This window comes from Aulostomus chinensis, chromosome 10, assembly GCF_037954235.1.
Source record: "Aulostomus chinensis isolate RoL2024-O1b breed Wild chromosome 10, RoL_Achi_v1.0, whole genome shotgun sequence".
Taxonomy (NCBI): domain Eukaryota; kingdom Metazoa; phylum Chordata; class Actinopteri; order Syngnathiformes; family Aulostomidae; genus Aulostomus; species Aulostomus chinensis.
In genome coordinates this window covers 821,082-839,395 of record NC_141329.1, presented here as the reverse complement: position 1 = coordinate 839,395, position 18,314 = coordinate 821,082, and the positions used below count along the sequence as shown (strand labels likewise).

Below are 18,314 nucleotides of genomic sequence, written 5' to 3'. Positions count from 1 at the left end.
TGAGGTTGTAACTCGTAAAATTTACATTTTACACGTCGACCGGAAATTCTCAACTGTCGCCGTTGATAGTGACGTCACCGTCGCAATTAATGTGGCCCACCTGTGTGCATAAGTAGCGCCAGGTGGCGCGGCAAGCGGCTCGATCTGTCCCCGGCGTCCGCCGCCTCCCGTGGGTAAGTAGCTGCAGCGGCCCGGCGGGGAGCTCCAACTCCGGCTGTCAGCATGGCCTGGACGGGCTTCTGCGACTCCACGGCTCTGCTGGACTTACACAAGGTGACCGGCCGTCCCGTGACCTCACCACACCTACACACACGTGACCTAAGAACTCAAAGAGTCACAGACGAAGTGCTGCGGATGCGTCTCTGTTCATTCTCCTTGGATGAATTATTGACTGATCGATTATTGATCGTTGTGTCGCACGTGATTGGAAGGTAGTGACGGTACTCGACCAGCAGCAGGGCGAGGCCAGTAACAGCACCTGTGCTCCTCTTCTTCCAGGTAATGTGAGCCTCTCCTTCCTATCTCCGCTGCAGTCTTGGCAGGACGTGATTGTGTTCACCTGCCGGCAGGTGTGAAGTCCCCCTGGCTGCAGGCCTCAGGGACTCTGAGCACTCCAGAGTTTGTATCTTCAGACTTTTCATGGCCGGGAGTGACACCAGCAGCCTGACGGGCCCGAGTGTCTCTGTTCTCAGGTGGACGAGAGGCGAGCCCCCCTGCGAGCCTGGGCCAATGTCTGCGGGCCCAAAGATCGCTGGCAGCCTGCAGATGCTGAGGAGTCCAGGGTGGCCCCCGTCAAAGGGGCCCCAGACAACAAAGGAGTCATGGTAAACCTGCAGCACGCGCTTCCACCTCATGCACGGCCACGTGATTAAAGCACAACAGTAACTTGTTACATTTCCTTGCACATTTATGCTCATCAGAGAATGAGGCGTTGAGTCAGATTGGGTCCAATCAGATAAGTGTGTCTGGAGGCCGTTAGCAGGGGGCGTGTCTGGAGGCCGTTAGCAGGGGGCGTGTCTGGAGGCCGTTAGCAGGGGGCGTGTCTGGAGGCCATTAATTTATAATTTCATGCCTTTTTAATTTATTGCAATTCACATCATTCACTGTCACAACCATGACTCCGCCTCCTTGGTGATTCCAGCACCATTGATCCCCGGTCACACGAGGCTGCTAGCAGGGGAAGGCTAACGTCAGCAGGTCAACGGCATCATCGTGTTGGTCCTTGTCGGGATGTTAAGATGGACGGCTCTTATGGCTCGTTCATATTGACTCAGTTTTTCTCACATATTATTGGTTTCTCATTATGAGGACGCAAAGGTATATTTGCATATAAAGAAACCGTTACTTTAGCAGATTCATTATTTGTGTTTATGTAGAAAATGTAACTGTCACCTTTTACAGATGATATTGATGGGTTATTAGTCAAGTCGGTTCTAAAATATCAGCAAACTCGCCAGTATCATGAATCCCAGTACGCCTCCACCACCAAGTCCGCTGGTCCCTCGTGGTGGTGGAGGCGACGTGACGCTCTACGCTCTGTAACGTGATATTTATCTTTAATGGGGAAACCGCCGCTAAGAGGCGGACTGCAACTGGCGTCTTCATGAGGCTGGAAACACTGAACTTTTATTGCTCCTCCCTATTTTCAGTCACCTGAAATGTTGCAATAACTGGTACTCGAGTGGACTGGTTGCTATGGTTACACATAGCGGCCTGCTGACAAGGACTAGCAAGTATGTGGTGCCCATGTTTCAGGAGTTGATGGACTCCAGCAGCCCGTCAGATTTGAGCTGTGGCCCAGACGCACCATGGCTTCAATGGCACTGTCTGTTTGCAGGACAGATTATCAGTGCAGACGAGGAACGGCAACATCGCAGGTAACCATGGCGACAGTCGGACATGCTCGGCCGGCGGTCGCATCAGTGCCAAAGGTTTTAAAACCGCTTCGCCTACCAGAAAATTCCAAACAGGTAAAACTGTCTTGTTGATGATGGTAGCAGTTGTTGCTGGTGTCCTCCTGTCTGTCTGGGCAGCAGAGCGGCGCCAGGAGGAGCTCTGGAACCTGAACCATCGCAGCCTGCATGAGCTCCAGGGCCTGCTGGTACCCGGCCTGCTGCGCCGTGAAGTCGAGATGGCACTAGAGAAACTGGACTTCATATGGGACCGGACATACGCCTGGGACATCTTCCTGGACATGATGGTGAGACTGAGACATGAAAGTTAATGCCTCTGTCGAAGTCGGCTATGCTGGGGTTGGGGGCCGGAAACTCAACGAGGTTTGTGAGCTCCAAACCTTTGTGTGCTGTAAAAGGTAACGCCCATAGATCCCTCAGTCCGCTTGTTGTCTTTGACAGAGAACTCAAACATGGAACTCTTTGCCAGATGCAGACCTGCCCCAGAATTTCACCAACTCCACCCGAGCCGTCCTGGTGGACTGGGTCATTCAAGTCCATGTGAGTCTGCCACTTCTTCACAACGGTTTTCAACCTTCTCAGTTTGTGGCTAGCTGGAGGACATTTTAAACCATTGGGTGGAAGGCTAAAGGTAGCAACCAGGAAATGTCTTCTCGCTCATCTGCAGCGGTGGATGAAGGAGCCACACTGCTGCTGTTGCAGATCACACATCGTATGTCAGGTGATCAGCTTAGCATGACGCAGCTCAGCCTCACCATGGAGATCCACCATCAGCAGCTCTAAAGTTCTGTCTGCTCTTCAGTCACAAGTGTCAATCCTCTTGTGGCAGTAACGCTCTGAAAATGTTGACTATTCTCCTAAAACCACTGTGCTTCCCACCAGGAGGGCATGCGCTTCCAGGAGGAGACGCTCTATCTGGCCGTTCACCTGCTCAACCGCTGCCTGCGCCAGCTCCAGGTGACTCTGGCCAACCTGCAGCTGCTGGGCATGGTTTGCCTCTTCATCGCTGCGAAGAGGGAGGAGAGTCTCCTCCCTGAGGTCTGCTGGCTCCGCCTCCTCAGCTAGGCGTCACGTTGTGCCTGCTTATCTTTAGATTGGTTTTGTCTGGGATCCTCCCTCCAGGTGTCTACCCTCTGCTTCCTCATGGACCACACCTACACCAAGCATCAGCTTCTGCGGATGGAGCGCAAGGTTCTCTGTGGGCTCAAGTTTGAGTTGTCCTACTGCCCCCCGCTGCACTTCCTCCTCCTCCTCGCCACAGTCGCCCGCTGCAGCGCAAAGGTGCATCCTCTCTCCACCTCCACTGAGCTCGTCTGTCCGTGGGGTCTCAAGTGTCATGTGTTGGCAGGTGGTGTGGATGGCTCGCTACCTGCTGGAGCTGTCTCTCCTGGAGGGCCCGTGCGTGGTGTTCCTGCCGCTGCAGCTGGCCGGCGCGGCCCTCTGCTTGGCCCGCCGGGTGCTGCAGGAGCCCCCCACCCCAGAGGGGGAGGCTGCCTGGTGTCTGGCCTCCAGCATCCACATCAACAGGTGTCTATTCAACTCGGAAACTTGTCCATATTCACATTTGTTCTGCGTTCCTGAAAATGTAGTGTTTTTTTCACTAACTGCTCCATACTCTGAGCTACAGAAGCTCCTCAAGCAGCTGATGACCACCATGATGCGTTCATGAGCCTCGTGCTCTTGAACTGTGGTTTTTGTTTTCTCATGAGGAATTTGACATCATGTAGTCACGTTTCATCTACAAACTATTAGTAGCAGTTCTTGCTCATGGAGATGAGCAGTAGGTGGTGCTCTGATTCTCCCGTCCACCGGTGTAGAGGAGAGTGGGGCAGCCAGATGATGTGATTAAGAGGGCCAGTCCCTCTAAAAGGAGAACTGGGGGGGACGGACCTCCAACCTACTGAGGGACGATGGCGATGTAGAGTTTAGAACAACGGCTCTGCTGGAGGACCGACCTCCGTGTTGCTACTGCAGTTATTGACTTTCATCTCTCAGTGACGAAGCTGGAATTTTCAGTTTTTATGTAAAAAATGAACGGCCAGAGGCTGAAGTGAGGGGAGGAGTTCTGCTTTCTGGATTGTCTTCTCATTCTGTCCCCAGGAAGTGCAACCAGCGGGTCCAGTATGGAAGTGCAGCTCTCCGGTGTAGTAATACTTCATCATTTACCACTGTTCCAATGTCGCCGTACTTGAAACGTCACTGAAGCTTTGGATGAATTAGAAGGAACATTCCTGCATAATTTGTTGGCTCTTTCAGCTCAAAAACGTCTCACTGGATTTGTTCAGGGATCTTAAAAGATGCGTTTGTGGTCGCCGCTTGACCCGGGTATCAGCACAGTTCTGGTTTTGTTGACGCTCCTCACAGCTGCCGCGTTTCTACGAGCGTCCTTGTGACAGTCTGATCTCTTCGTAGTGAAACGGCCTTGCTGAAGATCATGCATGTCATGGCTCGCGCTGCAGCCAAAGCCCACATCCAAGAGACCCGTGCTACTTTTGTGAAGTTCGCCTCCCCAGAGGCCATGAATGTGAGCAGACACCCCGCCTTGAAGAACACTTCTGCTCTGCTGGGCCTGTGCACCTGACGGACCTCGCTGCAGGGACTAGTTGCGTGTCTCAGGGGGGACACACTGGAGGATGGGACGCCTGTGTGGTGCCAGCCTGTGGTCATCAAGGGTGAGGAGGACGTGGGCCAACACGTGTGTGCGTGTTTAGCTGGCCCACATTTTTATGATCTATCTTGCAGCTGATTTAAAATCTGTTGTCACCGTTGTATGAAGCAACTTGATGTTTTAATGTGAAAATAAAGTGTCTGCTGCAAAGTCTGAGTCCAGTTTGGCATGAGTTGGGAAAGTGCAGCAGGGACAATGTATGTTTGGAGGCAGCGTCTCCCCCGGTAACCTGGACCAAACAAACAAGAGGCTTTTTTCCCTTCCTGCAGGTTTTGTTCAGCAAGCGTCTCTACAACACTTCTGAACACTTTACTGCATGAATGCAGGAGGCGGAGGTGAGGGTCAGCAGCAGGTGGCAGCTTCAGGCCTTTCTCTAGGTTCAACAACTAAAACTTGGTTCACTTCAGGCAGAGCAGCTGTCTGACAGCATGAAACGCAGGGACACAAGAAATGGCAGCTTGGACAGGCACAGGCCAGAGAGACAGTTGGTCCTGAGTGTCCCACTAGAACGTCTGGATGTACGCTGGCATTGTCCATGTTTTAAAAGCTCCCCTGCATGTCAAGTTGGTCCAAATAGATCGTCACACTAAAGACAGTCCTAGTAGGAACTGTAGCGCTTACCTCGGTTCTAGTCCAGGGGAGCGGGACACCAGCTCCCCCACCAGGAGAACATTACTGTTCCGGTATTACAGGATTGTGTCCCAGTACCCAGGTGTCCCAGTACAGCAGACATGTCCTCCACCTCTCAGCGCGCAGCGCGATTGGCTGCTGTGTGTCCTCGCGGTGACCAATGAGCGCGGACCCGGGGAGGTGGTGCAGCCAGCGACGGTTCAGCTGAGGTAACGCCGACAGACGTCTACCGACCCGGGCGGGTTTCCGTCTCGTTCTTGCGGACCGGATCAAAGTCAACAGGATGTCGGCGTCACGAGCGTCGTAGGTGCCGATGATGCCTGTGTCGTCATTGTAACATTTTCCATCCGTCCCGGCCACCGGAGGAGGAGTCGAGCTAGCTTGACTCGACCAGGGAGCTCCGCTGTCTTTGCCGGATAAACTCGGAGGTAAGAGACGCCCCGCCGCGGGGAGGCAGACCGCCGTGAGGACCCGGCGTAGTGCGTCTTCAGTCGGGACGTTCATTTTGAAATGATCCGGGAAGCTGCAGTCCTGGCCGGGCTCCTCCGACCAGACCAGGGTCGACACGCCAACATCTCTGTAGTCACGTTTAGTTCTGCTGTAGCCGCGAAACGCCAGGAAACCGTGAGGGGAAGGCTGCTCGTAGCCGTCCGCGGTTCCCCGGTGAAGGTGAGTTCATGCAAGCGGAACTTCGTTGACTGGCCTCGCGGGGCTGGTCGAGAACTCGCGGACACGCCGGCGTCTGAGCCGCCGGTCACTCGCTGACAGTCGCGTTCCTCCTTGTTTACGAGCCGAATGAGAGGGCACGGGAGCTCCAGAGGGCCGGACCCGGAGCTGCTGCGGTTACATAACAGCCCGGGGGGGGGGACCCCCTTGCGTGTTTATTGTGAATTATATAATGTAGACTGACGTGTATACGGAGGATATGTAGTGATGTACTTGAAGGCAGGATGTACTACGCAGAGGAAGTGTACTATGACCAACTCTGAGTCGTAGTAGTAATTGTAAGTACGAGGTCACACCAGCTCGGAACATCAGGGTCTCCAGATTGTGATGTCGGTACTCAGTAGTCAGTACTTCATAGTTTCGCGTGTACTCACAGTAACGACTGTGAGTATTCAGTAGTCGTTACTTCTCTTCTTAATTGTTCTATGATCGCAGTGTAGTCAGTACTTGATTATCACTGCATGGGTACTCGGTAGTAGTAGGCATTGTTACTATTCAGGACGCATAAATACATTATGAGTACCATGTAGTTCAGTAGTCATTACTAAATTGGACAAAAACTCTTAAAAATACTCAGTCTCAGCAATATTCACAGTAACATGAGTATTATTCAGCCTGCCATTTTGCATTTGTAAAAATAATTATGAATGTGATCCTCATGTTTTCTGGAGGAAACACCTGACGCTCTGTGTGTGTGTGTGTGTGTGTGTGTGTGTGTGTGTGTGTGTGTGTGTGTGTTTCTACATGCAGAAATAGTCAACTTATCTCTGACACATGCGTCTCTTCCCCTCCTGTAAATGCGTGTTTGCACATGCGTGTAGGAGGACTGGGACATGTTTCTCCACACGGACGTTTCCTTTCACATTCAGATCTCAGTGCTGCTGCTTGGTTTTTTTCTCTCTCTTCACACTGAAATGCAGTTGTGATTGAAGTGTGCAGCAGCTGGTGGAGCTCAGGCGAAGTTAAAGGGCAGGTAAATGTTCGCTTACACTCTAATTCACTCTTTGACTTAAATTAATCTTGAGAAGGTGGCTCGCCGTGTCCTCTTACAAACATTGTTACTATTGTTTTGGATGCATTGTTGTATTTATTTATGTTTGACACAAATCAGTGTATTCACTCAGAAGGGAACAGATGGAGGCTCATCAGAGACTGGGTCCAGTATGCGCTCACATCTCCTTCAGCGTAGAACAAGAACAGTATGCATGTTTACCCATCAGGAACCAGCATGAGGAAGGAAGATCCGGGCCTGAGCGAGCACATTCCCTGTGCTCCAGCCAGCAAGAACGCCAAAGATAAGAGCAACAGTACCACTCTGCGGGCGATGTGTGACGACTCCAGCGAAAAAGGATCCCGCTACTCAGAGAAAGACTCCGGTTACTCTGGTGAGCTCAAGGAGATGTGGCATAAAATGAAAGATGTGAGTTTTGATGACCTCTAATGACCTCCATGACCTCTGTAGGCTCCTCTGGAATCTTGTTAACAACCCAGGTTTTTAAGACTCCACCACTCCACCGGTCTGGTGTTACTGGTGGATCTGATGTAGAACTGAACCTCCAACATCCACCAGTCTGGTGTTTACTGGTGGATCTGATGTAGAACTGAACCTCCAACATCCACCAGTCTGGTGTTTACTGGTGGATCTGATGTAGAACTGAACCTCCAACATCCACCGGTCTGGTGTTACTGGTGGATCTGATGTAGAACTGAACCTCCAACATCCACCAGTCTGGTGTTTACTGGTGGATCTGATGTAGAACTGAACCTCCAACATCCACCAGTCTGGTGTTACTGGTGGATCTGATGTAGAAGTGAACCTCCAACATCCACCGGTCTGGTGTTTACTGGTGGATCTGATGTAGAACTGAACCTCCACCATCCACCAGTCTGGTGTTTACTGGTGGATCTGATGTAGAAGTGAACCTCCACCATCCACCGGTCTGGTGTTTACTGGTGGATCTGATGTAGAACTGAACCTCCGACACCCACTCCATTGCACAATCTAACTTTGATATACCTGGATATATTCCAGGTTTGGTATTGGGCAATGCTTCGTTACGAGGGTGTGTGTGTGTGTGTGTGTGTGTGTGTGTTTGTGGGGGGTGGGGGGTGCAGCTGTCAGATCTGAAGGACTGGTGCTCTTCCTGCAAGCATGTCTCACAATTACATGATTTTCTGTATCATTGAAGGTCTTTCTGCTGTCTTTTGTTCTCCGTTCTCCCATGTTCTTCCAGATAACAGCTCCGACTTGCAGAACACAGATGTGGAGGACCAGAGGAACAACAGGAACCAGTCCCAAGAGCATGCAGACATTTCACATTCTAACAAAAGCCAAGAACCTGGGCAGAGGAACCCTGGGACCTTTACGCTGATGCCTCTCGACCTCGACCTCCAGCCCATCTACGTCATGGAGAACCTGGTGCTGAAGCAGGTTAGAACAGTGTAGATGCAGCCAGTCGAGGCAGAGGTGTGCGTTCTTCTTAGAATTCTTCTGTTGGCAGAGGAGGCAGTCGCCCACAGTCACCGGTGGAGTGTAGAAACCAGCACAGACCTAAGAAATCCTCCCATTCCAGGACTCATGACTGATTTATGAAAACAGTCGTTCCTGATGTTGAATGGTCATCATGAGAAATATTGCAATGGGAGGTGGCGTGGGAGGGAGGACACAGCACACTCAGGCTCTCGATGGTTCCACTGCGTTCCAGCAGGAACCTTCTTCCAGTCTGGTTCCAGCAGGTGTTAGTGTGACTTAAAGAATTTGGAAACCAGTTCAGAGTCAAAACAGGAAGTTGGTGTGTTGATCCGGTGGAGCAAATAAAACAAGATGGCGCAATAAAAGCAGCGAGTCTCCTGGACTGTGGAAGTTAATGTTAATCTGTTTCTGTTCTTTATTATATCATTACAAATATGTTCTTATTTTAGAGGCCCCACCCCCTGGAGTTTACAACATGGAGACATCCAGTATCACCAGTTTTATTTGACAGCCTTAAAAGGGAAATTGAAAGTGGTTTAGTTTTAGTAGCTGTGCATACAGCAGGGTGCCGCCTCCAACTCCACCGCACCTCCGGTAGGCTGCACTGGTCCTACTGGAGGTGGGTGTTCCTTTGTTGTCAACATTCATCAACCCTTCCATGACCTTCTCTTCATCTCCTCATTGCTGTCTCTCCTCCCTGCTCCGCCAGCCCGACACAGTCCAGAAGAGAGGCCAGCTGGTGTGGAGAGATACCAGCCATCAGACTGGTGGTTCTGGTGCCACTCGAATGATCCTTTTCCAGCAGCCCAGTTTGATCCCGGCCTCCTTCCAGGTCCCCAAGCCTTTGTCCCTGAAGACAAACCTCACAGGGAGGAAAACCGCTAGCACCTACACACCCGTTCTCAATTCCTACGCCCGCATTGCTCCACATCCCTGCAAGAAGCCCCCTGATAAGTCCTCATTGAACAATCAGTCCCCGTATCTGAGCAAGCGGGTCTGCACAGAACTCAAGAGTGACCCCAGATCTGTGGCGTGGAGTCTGCTCCAGCAGCACCCTTGTGATCAACCCAAACTAGCGGTCTTGACGTCTGTGCGGCCGTGTTCTTCTCATCTGTCCTTGTCCAGTCCCACCGCTGCCTCCTCCCACCAGACGTCCTCATCTCCCTCCAGTCGGAACACCACTTCCTCTGTTCTGGCAAGCAGAGGACTTCACAGGAACGCCATCAGCAGTACTCGCCACCGCCGTTTCCTCAACACCACAGAAATCCTCAGACAGTCAGGTCTGTTGGACATTACCTTGCGTACTAAAGAGCTCCTACGCCAGAGCAACAACACGGAGCGGGACATCGTCCAGCTGCGCCGGCATACCGAGCTTCTCTGCCAGGCTGCATGTAACCCCAGCAGTCTGAGCGGCATGGCGGCCTACGAGCAACTCCGCAGAACCATGGCAGAGTCCGGCAGCTACCCCGATCTCAAAATCCTGCAGGATTTTCAATTAGCATGTCACCCAGGTTCTGCCTGCCAGGCAGAGAGTGTTAACAAGGGAAGTGAAGAGGAGCCTCTGGACTCGCAGCCGTCTCTCCCTCAGGCTGCAATACTGGACCCCAGCCAGAACTTTTCGGCACCACAGCAGCCTCACACAGAGCAACACTTGGAGCCCGTGACCTGTGAGAAAAACCCTGAGAAAGACACCTTCATGCCCCCTGACAGCTCTACTGGTTAGCATTGGGCTGGCCTGCAGGGGGAGGAGCCGTGAGTTCAGTGGCTCCTTGGTGTGGTTTAGTCTCTGTCATCCAACCATGACCATCAAACCCAGGAGGTAAACAAACTGGTCACTTATCATAGATTGTGTAAGAAGTGGGTGGAACTGTAGTGATGTCACCTTCTGCGACTGTGTAGGAGGAAGGAGGAGGAGGAGAGAAGCGAGGGCTTGATCCGACTGGTCCTGGACACCTGTCACTCAGAGAGGCCTTAATGATGCAATAGCCTTAATATAAAATAAACACAAGAGTCACAAACACTCACTTCCTGTTTTAACAGGCTGTTAGCATGTTGAGCTAAATTGGGGCCTCATATGGGGGTGTGAGGACCTTGACATGCTGCCATGCTGACCTCAAGTGGTCAACTAAGGAACTTCAGTTTTTGATACTCGGTGTCACTTTTCAATCAGATAGTGACATTTCCTACTGACGTGAAATGAATCTGCATTCCGTGGGTTAAAAGCAGAACTGTTCTGCATTGAGCCGGAGCCTGCAGGGGGATTTAGCCGCAGTCCTGGCTTGACTCAGGACCTCGTGACCCTCCCCCACTCTCAGGTCCACTTCTAGGTAGCCTGGAGGTGGCGAGTCCTCCTTCTCCAAAGAGCATGGGAGTGTGACTACATACGACCAGTGAATTGCAGGGACAACAGGAGTAAATGCATTTGCTAGCAGAGAGCTACACTGAGTCAAGGCCTTGAAGCAGCTCAACACCTTTAAGACGCCGCTGAACATCAACAATCCCTGCAAAATGGCACCTACAAGAAACAGGTGGTGCTCAAGCATTCAAGCCTGTGACATCACACGCTGCGTTACACTGGACCGCGGCAACGCCTTTTCCCCGAGAGCCTTAAAAACACTTCAGATGGTTACACAGTTCATTCATCTTTATTCTGTGTTCACTATAACAGCACACACACAGACGTCATCACCACAGAATCAGTGAGAACAGACTGCAGCCTCGATCTGGGACGCCACGTCCTCATGAGCGGCTTTCTTTCACCTCCGTCGTGTCCTCTATCGCCAGGTTTCTCACCACATGATTTGTGATTGTTGTTTTTTTTTTTCAAGTTTTCCTGAGACTGAACGTTGGGCTGTTTTCAGTCTGTCAGCGAGCTGACGATGGTCGTGTTGCACGTGTGTATGATCACAACTATTCCTGTTGGTGCTTTGGACCGGCCCAGCTGGCCACCGCCACAGTTTCAAAAATGTTGAGTGGTTTTTACTGTGTTTTTTCAGACGTGTAATTTTATTGATTGAAATAAATCCACGTAAGGAGCGTTTTCCTTCTCTATGTACAGTGGGAATCCTCTTGATTGGGATGTTGTGGTTAGGGACAGTAACTTCACATGAATCTAAATTATTGCAGCTGTTACCATGGTAACTGAAAAGAGCCACCAGGAATATCAGAAAACTTAAGAGTTGTAGAATTTCACATTTTCAGTCAGTGTACATTGTATTTTTAGTGTTAAATTTGAGATCATAATCACAATTGTGGAGATCAATTGTGCATAATTGTGTGTGAAAGTACTAGCACGTGAAACATGAAGCAGGAACGGGAGCTTCATGATCAGTCGTCAGAGCTTCCACTGCCACATCTTGTGTCCAGTTGTTGCAGAGCTCTTTCATCAACCGTCTCTGGAGCGGCGAAGCGTTCCAGTCCCTCCCCATCCAAGAGTTCCAGCATCGGCTCTTTCCTGTGGCTCGGCAAGCTGGCGGACTGCTCGGGACAGCACAGGCCACGGAGGCGCTAACAAATGGACAAAATGTTAAGTGTTTTTTTTCACTGCAGTTGCTATTTTGGTGCATTCCCGTCACCAAGTCTCAGACGGATGCTGATCTGGTCCTTGATTTGGCCGATACTCAAACTCCATGTAACCTTTTGTTCCCTGCTGATTTAGGAAGAAAGGCTGTGCAAAGGAAATCATGAGTAATTAAAGCTGCAAGCAGCGTTGTGAGGGCCTGAGCCCTGGCCTGAACCCCAGGGTGTCCTGGTCCAGGGTGGAGGCCTTGTAGTTGAGGAGTTAGAAGCCTGAGTCTGATCAGAGAGTGAGAGCAGAGCTGAGAGCTGGCCCTTTAAGAACCCCTCCCCCACTGCTCTGTCTCTGATCTGTGCTAGAGTGAGAGCAGAGCTGAGAGCTGGCCCTTTAAGAACCCCTCCCCCACTGCTCTGTCTCTGATCTGTGCTAGAGTGAGAGCAGAGCTGAGAGCTGGCCCTTTAAGAACCCCTCCCCCACTGCTCTGTCTTTGATCTGTGCTAGAGTGAGAGCAGAGCTGAGAGCTGGCCCTTTAAGAACCCCTCCCCACTGCTCTGTCTTTGATCTGTGCTAGAGTGAGAGCAGAGCTGAGAGCTGGCCCTTTAAGAACCCCTCCCCCACTGCTCTGTCTTTGATCTGTGCGAGAATGAGAGCAGAGCTGAGAGCTGGCCCTTTAAGAACCCCTCCCCCACTGCTCTGTCTTTGATCTGTGCGAGAATGAGAGCAGAGCTGAGAGCTGGCCCTTTAAGAACCCCTCCCCCACTGCTCTGTCTTTGATCTGTGCGAGAATGAGAGCAGAGCTGAGAGCTGGCCCTTTAAGAACCCCTCCCCCACTGCTCTGTCTTTGATCTGTGCTAGAGTGAGAGCAGAGCTGAGAGCCGGCCCTTTAAGAACCCCTCCCCACTGCTCTGTCTTTGATCTGTGCTAGAGTGGAGAGCAGAGCTGAGAGCTGGCCCTTTAAGAACCCCTCCCCACTGCTCTGTCTTTGATCTGTGCTAGAGTGGAGAGCAGAGCTGAGAGCTGGCCCTTTAAGAACCCCTCCTCCACTGCTCTGTCTTTGATCTGTGCTAGAGTGAGAGCAGAGCTGAGAGCTGGCCCTTTAAGAACCCCTCCCCACTGCTCTGTCTCTGATCTGTGCTAGAGTGAGAGCAGAGCTGAGAGCTGGCCCTTTAAGAACCCCTCCCCCACTGCTCTGTCTCTGATCTGTGCGAGAATGAGAGCAGAGCTGAGAGCTGGCCCTTTAAGAACCCCTCCCCCACTGCTCTGTCTTTGATCTGTGCTAGAGTGGAGAGCAGAGCTGAGAGCCGGCCCTTTAAGAACCCCTCCCCACTGCTCTGTCTCTGATCTGTGCTAGAGTGAGAGCAGAGCTGAGAGCTGGCCCTTTAAGAACCCCTCCCCACTGCTCTGTCTCTGATCTGTGCTAGAGTGAGAGCAGAGCTGAGAGCCGGCCCTTTAAGAACCCCTCCCCACTGCTCTGTCTCTGATCTGTGCTAGAGTGAGAGCAGAGCTGAGAGCTGGCCCTTTAAGAACCCCTCCCCCACTGCTCTGTCTTTGATCTGTGCTAGAGTGAGAGCAGAGCTGAGAGCTGGCCCTTTAAGAACCCCTCCCCACTGCTCTGTCTTTGATCTGTGCTAGAGTGAGAGCAGAGCTGAGAGCTGGCCCTTTAAGAACCCCTCCCCCACTGTTCTGTCTCTGATCTGTGCTAGAGTGAGAGCAGAGCTGAGAGCTGGCCCTTTAAGAACCCCTCCCCCACTGCTCTGTCTCTGATCTGTGCTAGAGTGAGAGCAGAGCTGAGAGCTGGCCCTTTAAGAACCCCTCCCCCACTGCTCTGTCTCTGATCTGTGCTAGAGTGAGAGCAGAGCTGAGAGCTGGCCCTTTAAGAACCCCTCCCCCACTGCTCTGTCTCTGATCTGTGCTAGAGTGGAGAGAGAGGAGGAGCACCAGGACTGGAGTGGGACAAGAGGAAGAAGTCTGCATATGCTGGTCCAGAGGGACACAGAACACCATGTTCTCTGAGGGGTTTTTGTCAGGAATGCAGTGGTGTGGTTGGTAGAGCTGTGGGATGGATGGTGTAGACGTGAGAAGCGTTTGTTTGACAGTATGAACCTGAGAGGACACCATCTCCCCATAGGCTTCCATTGGAAGGTGAAACGTGTCTCCCCCACTTTGACGGCTTGTAAAACCCAAACCGTTTACGCTTTATAAAAACTTTTCATAACTTTTAACAACTTTTAATCCGCAGAGTTTGGAGAGTCATGGATGAAGTTTTGGAAGCGATACCATGAACGCCCAAGGAGGAGATAGCGTTTGTTTGGGGCGCAAAATTGTCCCAAATTAGACATTTGTGTCCAAATTGTGGACGTCCTGTTAGAGTGAGGTCAGGGGTGTCAGTGTATGATTTGTCCGTCTCGATGAGACGAATAAGACAGTGTTAGTCCCATGTCTGTAGGACATTCCTACAGGTCGTGGCAGGGTTTTTTGTTTATGTAGGTGGCGCTATTGAGTAGATTGCTGCAGCTTTTTCGCTGCACCCGATGTGTGTAGTTTTTGAGAGTGTTTAGGGGTCAAAGTAAGTTTTGAATTGGCGAGTGTGTCGAGCGAGTGGTGAGTGTGTCGAGCGAGTGGCGAGTGTGTCGAGCGAGTGGCGAGTGTGTCGAGCGAGTGGCGAGTGTGTCGAGCGAGTGGCGAGTGTGTCGAGCGAGTGCCTCCGGGCTCAGGCCCTAACAAATCAGCTTGAGTTCCGTTCCATTGTCCCACCTGACGGAGGGTTCCAGTCCCGGTACTCAGCAGATACAGTGCCCGCCCCGGAACCAGGAGGATGGAGGAGAGGGCCATAACCCAGCCCAGCACGTGGGCCCAGGCCGGGTAGACGTACCAGTGGTTGAAGGTCAGAGGCTGGTACTCAACTAGAGAACATATGAAGGAGCCCTGGCAACACAAAGATGCTATGTTGTTGTTGTATGTGGGGAGGCTGGAATTCTCCGCCACAGTCAGGAGTCCACCTCACCAGTGAGACGAGCGGCGTGAGGTAGAGCCAGCAGAGTTTAAAGAAGCGGTTGGCGCGCACACCTGTCATGTCCTCTATGATGGCGCACAGACGCTCGGCTCCTTCACAGGAAATGAGAACCACATCAGCCAGAGCAGAAATGTTGTGATGGCTCGCTGTAACTGATCTACATGTCCGGTTCCTGTGACGTCACCAGGATGATGTCACCAGCGTTATCTCACTTAAAGATGTTTCAATGCTACAAATATCAGAAAGCCTGTTGAAAAGAATCAGCTGTTTTCCAGACAGGATGTAAAACCTGTGTTGCATCATGGGAAGTGACTCACTGTAACACTGGACTGTCATTGGTTGTCTTACCTGCATCAACTGACCTACCGAATATCCAACCCAGCGCCAGCGTTTCAAACACACACAGGAAGAGGATGCAGGCTCCATTACAGGCGTAGTAGTCGAGCATCTGGAAGATGTACAACCCTCCCTGGAAACCACAGCAGACCAGGACTCCTGTCAGCCCGCTGGGGACCACGTCATCACAGCTCATGTGCCCCCACATACAGACCTCAGTGACCATGACGAGCTGAGACACGAAGCACGTGAGGCAGAAGAGCAGGAGGAGACGTTCCCGTCTACCAGCTCTGCGCATCACCGCAGGAAACAGATCTATGATGGAAGTCATCACCACTTCCATGGCGACAAACTGGACAGAGACAAGACCGGTTGGAGTCAGCCCCCTCCCCATAAATACTCCCAACAGGAAGCCATGGAGGTCGTACCTGAGTGTCCAGGCCCAAGAGGATGAGCATGACGAAGAAACAGATGGACCAGAGTTGTGGGAGGGGCATCAGGGCCACGGCCTGGGGGTAAGCGATGAACGCCAGGCCTGGACCTGCAAACGACAGAAGGAAGACCCAGCTAGAGCGGCTCTGTGCCGTGGTTCAGTCAAGAAATGTTGGGCCAGGAGAGAAGAGCAGCTAACTGGGATGGGAGCTGGTGCCGGCCCACCGGGCCTGATCACTGGTTCTGTCTCTGGACCGGTGATCAGTTCTCCGTTCTTGCGCAGCACCGGGGCTCCACTCCTCCTTCAGCCTCCCTCCTCCCGTTGTAGCCATGTCATGTGACGTTGTGTTGACCCTCTCCGGGGCCGTGCATTACCTGACTCTGCCACCTCTGTGATGGGAACGTCCTGCTCACGTGCCATGAATCCCAGCACAGAGAAGACGGCGAGGCCCGCCACCACGCTGGTTCCACTGTTCAGCAGACACAACCACAAACAGTCCCTGCAAACACACACGGTTTGTTTTAGCCTCACTTCTGCTGCTCCGCTCCGCCGCCAGCCGTGCTCAGAGTCCCGGTCCAGCTCGTGCCGGTGAACCAGATACATCAAAGCAGTAAGAGTTTGGGGTCAAAGGTCACATTCACTGCACACTACTTTTTTGCTGAGTTCCCTGTCACCTGTAGCAGTTGTTGTTGTGAGGGTTGTAGCTGCCCAGAACGATTAAAGAGCCCACCCCCACGCTGTAGGAGAAGAAGATCTGAGCCCCCGCCTCCATCCACACCTGATCCACATGCAGAATACACGGGTCAGTACTTGGACACGGTACGTCAAGTCTCACCTACTGGTGTACAAATACACTGTCTATATACACAGGAAATACACACCTCGTACACGTGACAGGAAAATCTCTTATTTATGCAGTAACTAAATCTAGTATTGATCTCCAGGTCACATGACCTTTGACAATGGAAAAGCTGACCTTAGAATTATAGAAGAGGCAGTAGAATGAGTTGAGTTCTACACAGACGATGGAACCGAACCGTCAGTGAGGAAGTATTGGTACTCTGCCTCAGTTGTCCATATTATTATTGTTATGATGAACGTTATTACGCCATCAGTTTGATGTGGAGTCATCACCTGAGGGTCGGCGAGTCGCGAGGGTTCAGGCAGAAGATAGAACAGGACTCCTTGTAGGGCTCCGGGAAGAGAGAGTCCCCGGATCAGCAGAGTCACCAGCATCACGTAGGGGAAGGTGGCAGTGAAGTACACCACCTGGGGGGGGGGGGGGGGGGGGGGGTACTTCAAATGAATGCATCCACTGCAGTTTTAGGCCTGAGAGGTCTCTTACCTTTCCTGTAGATTTGACTCCTTTCCAGATGCAAAAATAGCAGATGACCCACATGGAGATCAGGCAGAGCAGCACCTCCCACCTGATGCTGCCGACCTCCTCCATCCCCCCGGAGAGGTGGAGCACTCGCCGTCTAGGTGGAAGAATCACAAGATTCAAAATATACTGAAATGGATTTTCAAAGAAGACGGAACATGAAGGATGTCCACTTACTCCCAGAACTCTGTTGCAGCAGAACTTGAGTTGGTGTGCTTGAGCTCCTCCAAGGTTCCGTTTCTTGTTTGAAAGTCCACACAGTTCTCTGGAAGACGCCAGACAGGTCAAGACGTGGTTGATGATCCTCAGCGCGTCCGTAAACTCACACTTCGCTACTTTAGAAGTGAAGTCACCTTCACCGATGAGCTGAGATCTCTTTAATCTCTCCACTTCCTTTTATTAGCAATTCTGAAATATTAGACCTTAACAGTTGTGTCTTGTGTATTAGTCTGAGTTATATAAATGCAACTGAGAGTTCAGACTTGAACTCGGTAAATTTTGTGACCCACAGGACCTGCAGGGTGGCTGGATGGTGAGGGTTTACCGGTGTTCCAGTGGTTGCTACAGCTGGCCCAGGGGAGCTGGGAGCTGAAGGAGAACACCAGGTAGAACAGAGCCCAGGACAGGATGATGATGTAGGTCATACAGCTGTAGAAGAGGATCAGCTGGCCACCGTAGCCGATACCTGAGACCCACCAGATAAACCAGCTTCATCCACCACGGAAACTGCTGCTGAGTCAGACCGACACGCTGAAGCAGCGCCGACAGACCCAGAGAAACTTCAGAGGAAACGGAAACTACACCAGAATGAGACGGAGGAGGTGGAGGTGATGTGCCACTGCATCTCTCACTCCACACTACTAGAAAACACTCCCCCAACATGACCTTTGACCCCCAGCTCGAGGTGCTTGGAGCCACCAAGAGTGTGAGTGTGTGTATGTGTGTGTGAGAGAGAGAGAGAGAGAAAGAGAGAGATATTAGATTCAGCTTGTCATCTACAGTTTCCTGTTCAATGGTCAAATCAAACATGGCCGCCTCCAGGCTACAGGAACCTCTCAGTCTTCTCAGTGACCTGTCACCAAGTTCTGAGGGAGGTTCTGACCACATCAGAGAGGATCCGGTTGACCCCCGAGGAGGACATCAGTCTGTAAAAACACAGGTCATTTCCTGTTGCCACCTGGTGGCGCCACGACCCATCTGACCCATTCTCAGCACCTCTACCGT

General features: G+C 51.8%; 3 protein-coding genes across 14 annotated transcripts; 2 read left to right on the top strand and 1 right to left on the bottom strand.

Moving 5' to 3' along the window:
* The first annotated feature begins 133 nt into the window (after nt 1-133).
* ccnp (cyclin P) lies at nt 134-4,721 on the top strand. 7 transcript variants are annotated; one of them, XM_086215384.1, is made up of 9 exons: nt 134-273; nt 693-824; nt 1,838-1,877; nt 2,037-2,200; nt 2,355-2,453; nt 2,796-2,951; nt 3,036-3,194; nt 3,262-3,440; nt 4,326-4,721. In XM_086215384.1, the coding sequence occupies exons 1-9, from the start codon at nt 223-225 to the stop codon at nt 4,492-4,494; spliced, it is 1,149 nt and encodes a 382-aa protein (XP_086071510.1). In that variant the 5' UTR covers nt 134-222; the 3' UTR covers nt 4,495-4,721. The 7 variants fall into 7 exon arrangements, with proteins under 7 accessions (XP_086071510.1, XP_086071509.1, XP_086071508.1 ...); XM_086215383.1 differs by having other exon boundaries at nt 2,034-2,200; XM_086215382.1 differs by having other exon boundaries at nt 2,001-2,200.
* A 665-nt stretch (nt 4,722-5,386) lies between these two features.
* On the top strand, nt 5,387-11,463 carry LOC147253989 (CLOCK-interacting pacemaker-like). Of its 6 annotated transcripts, none has more exons than XM_086215370.1 (5): nt 5,387-5,639; nt 6,688-6,910; nt 7,062-7,322; nt 8,172-8,368; nt 9,120-11,463. In XM_086215370.1, exons 3-5 carry the CDS (start codon nt 7,139-7,141, stop codon nt 10,131-10,133), a joined length of 1,395 nt encoding a protein of 464 aa, XP_086071496.1. In that variant the 5' UTR covers nt 5,387-5,639; nt 6,688-6,910; nt 7,062-7,138; the 3' UTR covers nt 10,134-11,463. The 6 variants fall into 6 exon arrangements, with proteins under 6 accessions (XP_086071496.1, XP_086071498.1, XP_086071494.1 ...); XM_086215372.1 differs by having other exon boundaries at nt 5,387-5,880; nt 7,158-7,322; XM_086215368.1 differs by having other exon boundaries at nt 5,387-5,880.
* Nucleotides 11,464-14,135: 2,672 nt separating this feature from the next.
* On the bottom strand, nt 14,136-17,775 carry LOC147253988 (sodium- and chloride-dependent GABA transporter 2-like). The gene is made up of 11 exons (XM_086215385.1): nt 17,635-17,775; nt 17,268-17,355; nt 17,055-17,187; nt 16,844-16,978; nt 16,384-16,487; nt 16,084-16,208; nt 15,705-15,817; nt 15,491-15,628; nt 15,307-15,409; nt 14,932-15,032; nt 14,136-14,852 (listed from the first exon to the last, which is right to left on the bottom strand). Exons 1-11 carry the CDS (start codon nt 17,732-17,734, stop codon nt 14,421-14,423), a joined length of 1,572 nt encoding a protein of 523 aa, XP_086071511.1. The 5' UTR covers nt 17,735-17,775; the 3' UTR covers nt 14,136-14,420.
* Nucleotides 17,776-18,314: the final 539 nt, after the last annotated feature.

Bases quoted from the DNA above. Each gene is read 5' to 3' on its own strand.
- LOC147253988 (XM_086215385.1), bottom strand. From the start codon at position 17,734: ATGACCTACATCATCATCCTGTCCTGGGCTCTGTTCTACCTGGTGTTC. The intron at 17,188-17,267 runs GTAAGTGGACAT...TCTTCCACCTAG, and splicing joins GCTGCAACAGAGTTCTGGGA to ACGGCGAGTGCTCCACCTCT. The intron at 16,209-16,383 runs GTGACAGGGAAC...GTGTGTTTGCAG, and splicing joins CACAACAACAACTGCTACAG to GGACTGTTTGTGGTTGTGTC.
- ccnp (XM_086215378.1), top strand. From the start codon at position 223: ATGGCCTGGACGGGCTTCTGCGACTCCACGGCTCTGCTGGACTTACAC. The intron at 2,201-2,354 runs GTGAGACTGAGA...TGTCTTTGACAG, and splicing joins ACATCTTCCTGGACATGATG to AGAACTCAAACATGGAACTC. The intron at 2,454-2,795 runs GTGAGTCTGCCA...GCTTCCCACCAG, and splicing joins ACTGGGTCATTCAAGTCCAT to GAGGGCATGCGCTTCCAGGA.
- LOC147253989 (XM_086215370.1), top strand. From the start codon at position 7,139: ATGCATGTTTACCCATCAGGAACCAGCATGAGGAAGGAAGATCCGGGC. The intron at 7,323-8,171 runs GTGAGCTCAAGG...ATGTTCTTCCAG, and splicing joins GAAAGACTCCGGTTACTCTG to ATAACAGCTCCGACTTGCAG. The intron at 8,369-9,119 runs GTTAGAACAGTG...CTGCTCCGCCAG, and splicing joins AGAACCTGGTGCTGAAGCAG to CCCGACACAGTCCAGAAGAG.